Source organism: Manacus vitellinus, unplaced genomic scaffold (assembly GCF_001715985.3).
Source record: "Manacus vitellinus isolate BGI_N305 unplaced genomic scaffold, ASM171598v3 scaffold_11_pilon, whole genome shotgun sequence".
Lineage (NCBI taxonomy): Eukaryota > Metazoa > Chordata > Aves > Passeriformes > Pipridae > Manacus > Manacus vitellinus.
The window spans coordinates 4166-16859 of record NW_021938895.1 but is presented as its reverse complement, the minus strand read 5'-3'; the positions used below and the strand labels follow the sequence as shown (position 1 = coordinate 16859).

Below are 12694 nucleotides of genomic sequence, written 5' to 3'. Positions count from 1 at the left end.
TATTATTTATTTATTTTATCATGCTGGAGAGCAGATGCCACCAAGCCTCAGCTGGCCAGAAGACAATATATGGCCCAGACACCTTGAGTGAGCTGCTGTGGCCCAAGGGCTGCTCAAAGGGAGGTGGTTCAAGGCAGTTTAAGCCGCTCAACCCATTTCCCCAGTGGATGCTGCAACATTTTGAAAGCCATACCTTGGTTCCTCATAGGAAGATGGCAAGAAAGAGGATTCATTGTGTCACCCCAAAGTCACAGGGACTGTGTGATTGGCCACCAGAAGACTGTGGAGATCAACCATCCTCCACCACCCTCCAGAAAGAGCACAAGGCCACGCTCTGCTCCTTCATCTTCCTGCATCGGGGTGGCTGACACTGATCCAAGGACTGTTCCAATCTAGAGCCTCCTCCTGCCTGGTAACAACCAAAATCTTCTCGTTATTCAGCCTCTCTGAGAAAGTTTTGTCATTCTTAAACTGGCTGGAGACTTCATATCTTTCACTTTTAGCTGCATTTCACTGTTTTAGCCTTAACTGTGCAGTGAATCCAGTCTGACAGGAGTCAGTTCAGGAGGCTTCTAATATGGACAAGGGAGAAGAGTTTCTGTTGGCTGCAGGAAATGTAAACACTCAAAAATTTATCCTGGAAATCATATAATTCTTGAGGTAAAGGAAAGGCAATAGCCACTAAGAAAGAATAAGGAGAAACTGGATTTTGATTTAATTGTAAAGGAACTTTTTCTGCTCTTTTTTTTTAATTAGAAAAACTTAAGAACACACATTGGGTTGTTTTGTGTAAATATGGCAAAAAATTTCTTATTTTTCTACTTAAATTAACAGATTTAACTTCCATAAAACAAATCAAATTTATTGTAATGCATTGCAAAGTATCAAGAAATCAAGAATAAATGTCTGGGTGCTTAATGCATTAATCAAAAGGGAGTTTAAAATAGTATTTTCTGCATGGTAGTTTCTTCCTACACCACGATCCTATGTATGCTCCAGAGAAACCTTAGGACAATAGACATTACCATAACAAAAATGTGGAACACCTCTTCTAGATAACTCCTGGGTCTTGAAGAACATTTCTGTGTGTCACTTCTCAGCCCACGATGACTGTGGAGGGACAACCTTCTCACTGGTGTCTTTGCCTCCTTTCCCTGTAGGGATCTGAGTTCCCAGCCCACTTTCTGCCATGAAAATCCTTCCCTTTCTCTTTGGTCTCCTCTTGGTGGCATTTCATGGAGCTGCAGGTAAGCTGTAAATGAAGATGGGGGACTATAGAGAAGGAGGTACTGGTGTCTTACAAAGGTGTCCCATCCCCTTTGGGATGTGGCCAAGCTGCCTCCTGCAAAGAATCTTCACACATACCATCAAAACTTGTTGGCAGACAACAGATGATACATGAAATTAGCGGGCAAAAACTCCAACCATCACTTCAGTGCCTTTGCTACTCCTCTGGAAGTCCAGTCTGAGGTGAAAGCATGAGGGGAAACCCCAAAATTACCATTCAGCACCAGCATTTTCCCCACTGCAGACTTGTACTTAAATCAACTTGTTTCTGAGTCACCCAGCAACAACCAAATCAAATCATAATCAAATATTTTTAAGCCACACAGAAAATAAAAGGAATCTGGTCCCATATTCTCCAAATATTGTTTGTTTCAGGTGTTTGTTCTTGGAGTGAGGAGGCAGAAGATGATGAGTTAGGACTGAAATTCTACTGGTAGTATCTCTTCAGTGGAGAAGCCTGTGCAATCATAAGTGGTGGTGTAAGGCTATGCCTTTTGGGGGGATGCAAAGGAGTCTGGAACCCCAAACCCACCCTATTATCCAGGAAAAGGGTTTGTGTTTTAACACCATCTCTGAAAATGGCACCACTGCAGTTGCAGGGCACTCTGTGCACAAACAAGTGCCCAGTGAAGTTTTGGGGTTGATCTCTGTGGGAACAGGGTGGAAAGTGTCCTTTGGGGGAGTAAGGATGGGAAAAGACTGTGATGGACTGCAGAAGACCAGAAGACCAGTATCACATATATCCCTGTAGATGTGGCACTTGGGGACATGGGTTAGTGGTGAGCTTGGCAGTGCTGGAGGAATGGTTGGACTCAATAATCCCAGAGGTCTTTTCCAACCTAAGTGATTCCATGACTCCATAATTACATATGCTTGTCTGATCTTATTCTTACCTGGGCCTTTCCTTATGGCAGTACTCACAGACAGGACACGGGGCAAAGCATTCCTTTGCTCTGTTTTATGTCCTTGTTTAACATACAAATACACACAGTGGATGTTTGACCTGTTTACAGTAGGACCTTTCTTCTGGATATAAAAAGCAAGACATTTCTCTGGAAAAAAAATACTTCTGAGAGCTCAGACTGCTTGCAATCATTTCTGCAATGTCCCACAGAAAGATAGTTTGGCACCAGAAGTGTTTTATTCACCCTTCTCTTTTATTTCTGCCTGGGATTTTCTGGGTCTTGCTGAGTGTGCGTGCACCGATCCACTCCCATGCTGGGAATCTAACACACCAGGGATGTGCTGGATCCACTGTGAATGTGTAATATCCATTATCTGTGTGCTGGAACAAGCTCTCCTCTCTCTGAATATGCTGGACTTAGTGTAGTTCCATGGATGAGCTGTGAAACTGGAATTAATTGGTTCATGTGCAGTCATTCAGGTGCATCCAGAACACATCAGCTGCCAGGCTACATCTCTATTAATCACCCAAACAGGACCAGGCAACAGGCTGCCTAATTAGTAATCTGCTCCCTGGGGTCATTTTGATCCCTGACAACTAGCACTGCCATAGAAAAAAAATTGTTCTGGGAATAGCACAGGCTGCTGACCATTCCTAAAAGGCAGTTTGGATGTGGGGATGCTATTTTAATGGAGAAGACAGTTTAGCCATGTAGGTAAGAGCAATGCCAGGCTACCAGGCCTCAGACCCAGAGGGCAATGCCTGGTTTGCTGTGTTTGGTAGCATGGAATTTTTCTACATGGATTGATGAATTTACCCATGTGTGGACACCAGGACCTGTTTTGAGATATAGCTGAAATTTATAGGGAGGAAAATAGGCCAAATCTATAGAACCATGGAATCATGGAATGGTTTGGGTTGGAAGGGACCTTAAAGATCATCCAGTCCCAATCCCCTGCCATGGGCAGGGACACCTTCCACTATCCCAGGTTGCTCCAAGCCCAGTCCAACCTGGTCTTGGACAATTCCAGGGGCAGCCACAACTTCTCTGGGCAACCTGTGCCAGGGTCTCACCACCCTCACAGGGAAGAATTTCTTCCTAAAACCTGATGTACATCTCTCCTCTTTTAGTTTAAAAATTTTCCACCTTGTCCTGTCACTATTTGTCCATGTAAAAAAATATCTCTCCCTCTCTTTTGTACAAGTGTGAGCCTCCCAGTCGAGCTGGTGCCTCCCTCCCTAAGTGTGACCTACAAGACTTTCAGAGCTGCTTAGTGCCCACTTACTGTTTTATACCAGGTCCCTGGTGTCTATCCCTAAAATGCGAGTTCCTAAAGGAGTCCTGGGCTTGGAGACACAGTTCTTACATCTGAAGAAGGAATTAGAGCATATGCTTGGTTGTTCTGCTCACTGACCTCCTCCTCTGAGGGCTGCATCAAGACCGTGTTTGGGCACAGGTGTGGCACGGTCTCAGCTCACAGGAGTTTAGCAAAATGCAAAACCCCGACAGAAACAACTGTCTCCTGGTTTTGTTTGTTTGTTTGTTTTTAAGGTAGGAGCCTTGCAGGACCTGTAAGACCTTACATGGAATGTGGATACCGTGGGACTTTCTGCCACAGTGGGAAATGCCCTCGTGGCAACGCTTACCTGGGGTTGTGTCGTTTCGGGTATAATTGCTGCAGATGGTAAGTTTAGGATTTAAATGGGGCAAAGATGGGTCCCCACATTTTCAGCTGAGCCCTGAGTAAGACTTTCCTCATCAACATAATTCTGAAACACGCTTTCCTTTGTGCAGGTTGTAGTGTGGCTAATTGCAGAGAATCTCCAGGGATGATTGCTTTTGCCATCGTTGGATTCGGGGAATTGTTGCACCAGTCATCAAGGATTTGTCATTCTTCTCTCAATAAAAGTAAGATTTGGGAAGCTTGTATGGCTGTTTGTTGTCATTCATTTTTCTAGAAGTCTTATTTCCATTTAGAATTTTAAGTGAGAATTCTGAAATCAGGCTAAATTTACCAGGAAAGCCTAGTTTACCAGAATATTTCCCCATCTTGGGTTGCTGACTGAGTGAATACTGGCATGTTCTCCACACATCCCTGCTAGGGATCCTCTGCTGTGACTAAAACTGGGATCAGTCATCATTTCCACAGGAAGCACAAAAGTCTTCTCCCATGTGGATGCTTCATAGAACCTCTGCTGAGAAATCTTTCAGTTCCCACCTCCTGGTCCAAAGCTTTCAGACCTGGGAACAATATCTTCTTTCATTATAGGAACTAAGGACACACTGAGCAGGACAAAGGGAGGCAGGTGACCCCTTATAATTCAAAGCCTGATTTTACCTTTGGTTATTCCATCTGATATAAATTTGGAGTCAATCTGCAAAATTTGTATCGGCTGCAGTTGCAAATCAGGAGATCTGAGCTAGACCTACGACATTGCTTGAGACAATTAGACAACGTGTACAAGAGACCAATACCTCTGTGACTGTGATCACTTTTCATCTAAGAGGTTCATCCTGTCCTGCCCTGAACCAGAACAGAAAACTCTGAAGGTGCAGGTTGCTTGGTGAGCTCCCGTCTCTGCAGCTGCCCCTGCACCACTGAGAACATCCTTGTGCAGACAAGGACTTGTGTAGGTTGGACTTGATGATCTCAGAGGTCTTTTCCAACTTAATTGATTCTGTGATTCTGTGATCCTTTGATTCTTGTTGCCCAGAGAAGCTGTGGCTGCCCCATCCCTGGAAGTGCATCAAGGCCAGGTGGGATAGGGCTCTGAGCAGCCTGGTCTAGTGGAAGGTGTCCCTGCCCATGGCAGGGGGTTGAACTAGATGATCTTTAAAGTTCCTTCCAACTCCAACTATCCTGTGATTCTATGAAGGTAGGAGCAGTAATGGTTGACTTTTAAGGTACACAACAAACCCAAATACCTGCGTGCAAAGGACTGACTTGAAGCCCTGAGCTCCCCATTTGTTGCAGATCATCTGTCCTCCCTTCACAGAATCACAGAATTTTTAAGGTTGGAAGGGACCTCTGGAGATCATCCAGTCCAATCCTCCTGTCAAGGCAGGATCACTTGGAGCAGGTGACATAGGAACATGTTCATGTGGATTTGGAATGTCTCCAGAGAGGAAGACTCCACACCCTCCTTGGACAACCTGTTCCAGTGCTCTGCCACCCTCAAGGGAAAGAAGTTCTTCCTCATGTTGAGGTAGAACTTCTTGTGTTTAGTTTATGGCCACTGCTGCTCATCCTGTCCCTGGCCACCACCAAAAGGAGTTTGGGACCGTCCTCTTGGCACCTGCCTTTGAGATATCTATATGTATTGATGAGATCCCCTCTCAACCTTTGCTGCTCTAGACTGAACAGGCCCAGCGTCCACAGTCTCTGGGCCTGTTGAAAGCAAATATTGCTGCAAATGACTCTGCCACCATTGAAACCACAGCCTTGTGAAGGGCAGGAAACTGGGCCAACGGCCACCTCCCAGGGATTCCCCTGGATGGAAACCTGAGGAAATTGCCAAGGGGAACCAAACCAGCAATTTACAGTTTATGTCCTAAGAAGTTTTGCACAATCCACAGAAGGTGAGTGTTTCTTTCACAAACTGGAATGGCTCAAGATCTTTTGCTCAAGGACTGAGGACTTTGCATGGAGGGTTCAGCCCTTGTTATTTTAGATTCAGCTCTGGAGACAGTGTCTGGAATCACCAGCATGCAGAATACATCTTTTATCATCATGCTTTCAGTTCACCACCACAAATAGCAGCCCTTGCCTTCATGACTTGGGAATGGCTTCAAGAGGCAGTTTAAAGTGAAACACATGCTGAAACCTCACCTCACAGGATCCATGCTGCACATCTCCTCCTTGCTTCTTATCCCAATTCTACTGCCCTAGCACTGTACATGTTCAAATTCATAAAATCATAGAATCATAAAATGGTTTGGGTTGTAAGGGACTTTAAAATCATCTAGATCCAAGCCCCTGCCATGGGCAGGGACACCTTCTACTAGATCAGGTTGCTCCAAGCCTTGACCAATCTGGCCTTGAACACTTCCAGGTATGGGGAATCCAAAACTTCTCTGGACAATCTGCTCCAAATTCATCTCACAGCTCTTCCCAGGAGGTAGAGATGGTACTGAAGATGGATTAGATAATGCCAGGCAGATTATAACTGAACTAGTGGAGTGGGACTGTGCATGCCACAGCCAGATGTGCAGTGGCTAAAACTCATTTGAGACACATATCAAGCCCTTGGTGGAATGGCTGGTCACACAAAATCACAGTTTGTGCCTCTAGGTTTCTACTACATCCCAATTAATCACAGAATCATAGAATACCCTGAGTTGGAAGGGGCTCACAAGGATCACTGAGTCCAACTCCTGGCAATGGTGCTATTGTCAGTCTTTTAGCACAGCCCCTCTCCCTCTGTGCAGGTCTGAGAGAGGATATTGTTTCATGGAAAAAAAGTGTGAAGAACAGGACATCTGCTCACCCCAGTGCCCTAGCAACCCTCTTTGAACTTGTGAGGGTGGTGAGGCCCTGGCACAGGTTGCCCAGAGAAGCTGTGGCTGCCCCATCCCTGGAAGTGTCCAAGGCCAGGTCAGACAAGGCTTGGAGCAACCTGGTCTAGTGAAGGGTGTCCCTGCCCATGGCAGTGAGTTGGAATGAGATGAGCTTTAAGGTCCCTTCCAAGTCAAGCTATCCTGTGATTCTATGATTCATGCAACACTCAAGGAATACACATTACTATGCCCGAGTATGTTTTTAACATACACACACACACACATGTGCTCAATGAATCTGCAAGAAGGCCGAAAACATATATGAAGATGCACCACCAACACACTGAGAACCAGTAAAGGGTTACATACAGCAACCTCCACAAAACAAAGGCACAATTAAAGCTTGTCCTTCACGGGGCTGCCAGTTGGACAGAGATGTCATCCCATGTGGCGTCTTCCCAGTTATTTTGCAGCGAAGCAGAGAGAGCACACTTCACGTGGGGGGAGGAGGACAGAGCTCCTTTGTGTTGTGAAAGCTGATTGCTGGCCAAGGTCTAACGAACAGGGATGCTGTGTGTGTCCCAAGAGGTGTCCAGCAAACCACAGCACCGAGCGGCCCTTACGCAAGGCGGGATGACACAAGATCCCTGGCTGGAGGCCTGGGAATCCTTCTCAGAGGTGTCAGAGGGGGAAAACTATGCTTCTTATTCTCTGGCAGGGGGAGAAACAGGAAAGGGAACTTTTTGGCTGGACATTTTGAGGTGTCAGCCATCCCAAGGGACACTGTGCTACGTGGAGAGACTAGCTAGTTGGGACCAAACTGCTGCTGTCGGGAGCTGAGAGGCTGTGGGAGCTCCTACCCCTGGGCTGTCGAGCTCATCCTCCTACCAGTGACTGGTGACATCCCTTCTCCTCAGTTCTGTCCCTGAACAGGTGCTACAGAACCCGCAGGCAGGGATCCTCTCATTTATCTCTGCCTCCTTTCTCTTCTCCTCAGAACTGTGACACTGCTGGCGACTCCCAACCATGAGAATCCTGCCTGTCCTCTGTGTTCTGCTCCTCCTGATGCTCCTGGGAGTGACAGGTAAGAAATGTGGAGGAGGAGGTGGAAGGTTTGTCTTCTGTCAGTATTTTGTAGGGAGGATTTGCCAGCTGAGCTGATGAGTCACGTGTGAGTTCTCCTGGTCGCTGTGCCATCCTCCCTGGGGTCTCTCTCATCCCATACCTTTAAGGAAAGGCTCCCGCTGCAGGCTCTGCAGTTGGGACTGGAGCTGGAACCTTGTACTAAAGCTCTTGTGTTCCAGGGATGAGGTTTTGCCACCATTTCCATACCTCCTGTCCCTTGCCTCTCTGAGTCAGCAGCACTGGGCACAGCAGTCGTGCCAAAGAAGAGGAGGTGGGAGGAAGGCAGACCCTGCCTTCACCTTTGGATTCCTCTCTTCTTCCAGAAGGGAGGCAGCAGACATGTTGGACAGCCTCTCCCAGAGCCTGCTGAGGGGTGGTAGTGACCATCCCCTCCAAGTGTCATAAACATCACCTTGATTTCTGCTGCAGACACCTGCTCACTGTCCATGGCAAGGGACAGGCAGGGCTGGGCCAATGTTGGCCACACAGAGACCAGGGGCTGTGCTCAGCACCTCAGCAGGGCTGTCCTGAAGGTCTCCTCTCCTGGTTCTCTGCAGGGCTGTCCCTGGCTCGAGGATCCCACCAGGAATGCGAGCGCCGGGGGGGCTTCTGTTCTTACCAGTCCTGCCCTCCCGGGATCGGCCGTGTTGGCCTCTGCTCTGAGCAGGAATTCTGCTGTCGGATGTAAGTTCAGGGTTGCTCAGAGGGCTCTGGGGGGTTAGAGGTGAGGCTGTTAGAGAAAGAGGGAGGGGAATATGCAGCCCAAGGGTATGGGAACATCCCTGAGCCCTCACAGCTACCTTGGCTGGGACAGGCACTGCCAGACCTTTCCTCCTGCAGGCGATGGTATCCCTGAGAGGCTCCTGGATCCCTGGTGCCAGTCTCTGAGACCAGCCCTTGCCCTCTCTGCGTGGTCAGGACGATGCTGCATGAAGGCACTGAGCACTGCTGGGAGCAGCAACAGCCCTGGACAGCCAGACCCTGATCCCATGGGAATCCCTTTAACCTAGTGTCCTCAATACAAGGTGGTGGTTTGCATTCCCGCTGCCAAGATTTGTGTGTGTCCTCAGTGTGCATCTCTTTCCTCTGGCTGCAGGGAAGGGCAGAGCAGATGGGGGGAATTCCAGATAGACATGGACTCATAAAAAAAACCCTCCACATCCACCAGCTCTCCAAGTTGGCCCAACCACACCAGCATTCCACCCATGGAGGGAGGGCGGTGCACGTGACACCCACAGGGAGCCCAGCACCAACCTTCCTGCTCAGCAAGGCCACCCCTGCATGTCCCATTTGGGTTCAGGGATTGATTGGTTGCTATGACCACCCTAATTTCAGTGCCTCCCAAGCCTGGTCGGGAGTCCTCGTGGGGCTGTTCCACTGGACACACACATTTGGGTCCATCCCCAGCTGGGGAGCCTGTGTGTGTGGCACCATGGGGGTATTGTGGGGTCCAGGGGTAGCTGGGGGTGGGGGAAGCCATTCTACTTCAGAGGAAATTGGGACTGATGGCTGTGCCATGGGGCTTCTTAGGAGCTTGAGACTGAGTTAAGGGTCAGCACTGCAGGGGTTTCAGGGCTGGTTATAGGCTTGGGAGGCTCAGTTAGGAGCCCAGGTGGGTCAGCCTTATGGATGATCCTTGGAGCAGATCCATGATGCTCAGCTCAGGGATGCCATGGGAGTGGCCCCTACACTGCCATGGGTCAGTCCACCACGGCAGCTGTGAGGGCAGGGGGCATCCCACTGCCCCCCACCAGGGAACAGGGCAGACAGGGGGTGGGAGCAGCCTCTGCCTGGGGCTTTGGGCATCTCCATGGGGATGGGCCAAAGCCAGGCCGGGATGTCAACTGTGGGTACACATCCGGGTCTGGATCAGCAGGGCCGAGCTGCCTCTCTGGTGGGGTCCAGCACAAGATCCCCAGCCACGGCCTCCATGCAGGGTGGACGAGAAGACCTTTCCACACCATAGAGGGTCCTTGGCTCTGCTGGTCCTGGAGTGATCCTGAGCCTGGTACCAAACTTCCCAGGACTTTTACATCCACAAAGACTTAACAATGGATGCCCAATCCTACTTCTGTGGATTGATGCTCAGGGAATATCCCCATCGTGCATCAAGGCTGGGTTGAACAAGCTTTGAGCAACCTGGTCTGGTGGAAGGTGTCCCTGACCATGGCAGGGTGTTGGAATGAGATGATCTTAAATGTCCCTTCCAACCCAAACTACTCCATGATTCTATGCGTGTCTCTGATAGATGGCACTAAACCCTGTGCCCCTCATGCATCCAACCTCAAGCCCCTTTGTTTTCTCCAGGATTCAACTCCCAGAACTTTGGTATCTCTGGGCAATGGACCAACACTCCTGGTGTTCTCTCCCATACCCAGTGCTCTGTTTTGAAGCTTGCTAGAGGACTGCACAGCCATGGAGACATGCCAGAGACAGACTGTACATAAAACGGTTAGAATTAAAGTTTACTTGCAACACAGGACAGATTACGGTGATCAGATGTCAGGCATGGCCATAATTACTTGAGCTGGGCCACATGACATGCCACAAGGGATGTCTTGCTTCTTTCTATCCCATCGGCTGTTTTTTCACGATCCACCTTGATCTTTACCTTTCTGAAACATCGTAGATTTCCTATAAATCCACAAACTCTCTTAATCAAGTCCACATCTCCAAGGCCTACTAAGGTCCTATTCACCTTCCTTCACTAATCTCCCTTAGTTTGCACACCTTTACACTCCTTAAACAGGAGTTTTACTTCTGCTGAATCACATTTGCAGTTTTTATACCAAGAATGGCAGTTTTAGGAGCAGTGCATTCAGACAGGGTGATTGACATCTGATTGCTTTTCTTTTACCCACTGCTGTTGATCTGAGTATGCATGAGAAAGACAACCTTGAGCTTGACACTTCCCAGCGTATCAAACACAATTCACCTTGGCAAGGATGAAGCTGTTAAAAGAGAAGAAAACCAAAATATTTTGCATGTTTCTGCACATCACACAGCACCAGCTCACTGAGTAAAATGACAGGAAAGGAAGAGACAAATATTTTATCTTTTTATCACAGAATCACGGGATGATTTGGGGAGGAAGGGACCTTAAAGATCATCTCATCCCACACTCTGCCAAGGACAGGGACACCTTCCACTATCCCAGGTCTCTCCAAGCCCTGACCAACCTGGCCTTGAACACTTCCAGGGATGGGGCAGCCACAGCTTCTCTGGGCAACCTGTGCCAGGGCCTCACACAGTAAAGAATGATTGGGACTGATTTCTACTGGAATCTGCATCAACCAGCCTGCTCTGCCCATGCCTGGCAGGTCATGCCAGGCCCCCCCAGCCCGTGTGCTGCTGTGCAGGGGGTATCACAGGACATGTTGCAGAAGGATAAGGGTGACATTGCAACAGCCCCAGGAGACACCTCAGCCTCTGCCACTGCAGCAGGGAGGGAGAAGGGGAAGCCCCAGCACCCCCACACTGATGGTGGCTTTCTGATTGGCCGAGGGGAGATGTGTCAGCAAGAATAAAGGAATGTTCCTGTAATCTGCGATGATATAAAATCAGAGCATTTTGGCCAAAAAACGTGGTCCTTGGACCCAAGGGCATCTAGACTCAAGTGATCCCTCTTGGGTTTGTTGTTGCCTGGACACCAAGACCTTCATCAGGTAGGTAACTGTGGGGTTTCCTGGAAAAGGATCAGTTTAGGTAATGGATTTCCCAGAGACTGAGACATGAGGAAACACTCCCAAGGTTTGCAAGGTGGCACAGACCTCAGAATTGTTCTTAAGAGAAAGGTAGAGGAAAGATCATGTGCTGTGTTTGGAGGCAACCCCTCTGCAGTTTGGGGAACCCCAGTGCCCAGGCTTCTGCACCCCCTGGGGTCCTCCATGTCCTCATTGCCTTGGTGTGCCCTTTGCAGCCCTGTGAAGACGTGGGAGTGGTGGATCAGCCATGAAGATTCTGTACCTGCTCTTCCCCTTGCTCCTCCTGCTGGTCCAGGGTGCTGCAGGTGAGAGGGCAACTGGGGAGATAGGAGGAGGTATAAACCTTCATCATTAGGATTTTCCATGTCCCAGCAAGTGATTACGTCAGTTGGAGTGATGTGAAGGGTAGGGGAGATTGAGGAGAACGGTGGGTCTCCAGTGATTGTCTAAGTGAACATAGACAGGGGTTGGAGGGAGCCCCTGGAAATAAAAACCTGGCTTCTACTGTGGGTCAGGAAGGGGGTTGTGTTTAATGCTCCAACCTTGCACCCAGCTGTTCCTGTTTTGGTGTTTCTGGATGATCTTTTGCATTGTGGTTGATCTTTGCTGTGGAGAGGTTGGAGCTGAGCCCATCTGTTGGCCTGAAATGCACAGGGAATATCAGCCTTTTGTGACCAAACACAGCTCTCTCAGATTATTGCTTTAATTGTTCTATGTGTATCTTTCCCCATGGAAACCTGAAATGCAGCTGGATGCAGACGGCAAGGGGGATACTGCACTTATGGAAGATGCAACTTCCCTGCGAGACCTATTGGAAGATGCTCCCTGTATAGTGTGTGCTGCAAAAGATAAGGTCTGGATTCCTGGCAGAGGGAAGAGTTTCCTCCTTTGTCCAGAAAAATCTGTTACAAATTTGGTTTGTGTCAATGCCTGTTAAATACTCTCCTGCATTTATGGTTGGTGGGAGAGGCCCAAGAATGAAGGCAAAAGCCCTCGTGGGTTTGGACCAGACCAGAGTGGGGCTGCAGGAGCCCCAGGTCAGCCAGTGCCTCCCAACTCTCCTCCAGTGCCAGGAGGCTCATTCAGGCTTTGAAGAGGACTCACCAAAACGACAAAAGAGTGAAGCATTTGCTGTCCTTGGGCAGCACCCAGGACATGATCCAGGTTTTGCTGCAT

The 12694-nt window shown here is 48.7% G+C and overlaps 1 protein-coding gene across 1 annotated transcript; it reads left to right on the top strand.

The window, feature by feature from the left end:
* Positions 1–277: 277 nt before the first annotated feature.
* On the top strand, positions 278–8851 carry LOC103755591 (gallinacin-5-like). The gene is given in 5 exon segments (XM_018088953.1): positions 278–412; positions 1161–1247; positions 7687–7773; positions 8372–8498; positions 8655–8851. Coding segments are annotated over 4 exon segments (288 nt in total). The 5' UTR covers positions 278–412; positions 1161–1189; the 3' UTR covers positions 8671–8851.
* The last annotated feature ends 3843 nt before the right edge of the window (positions 8852–12694 follow it).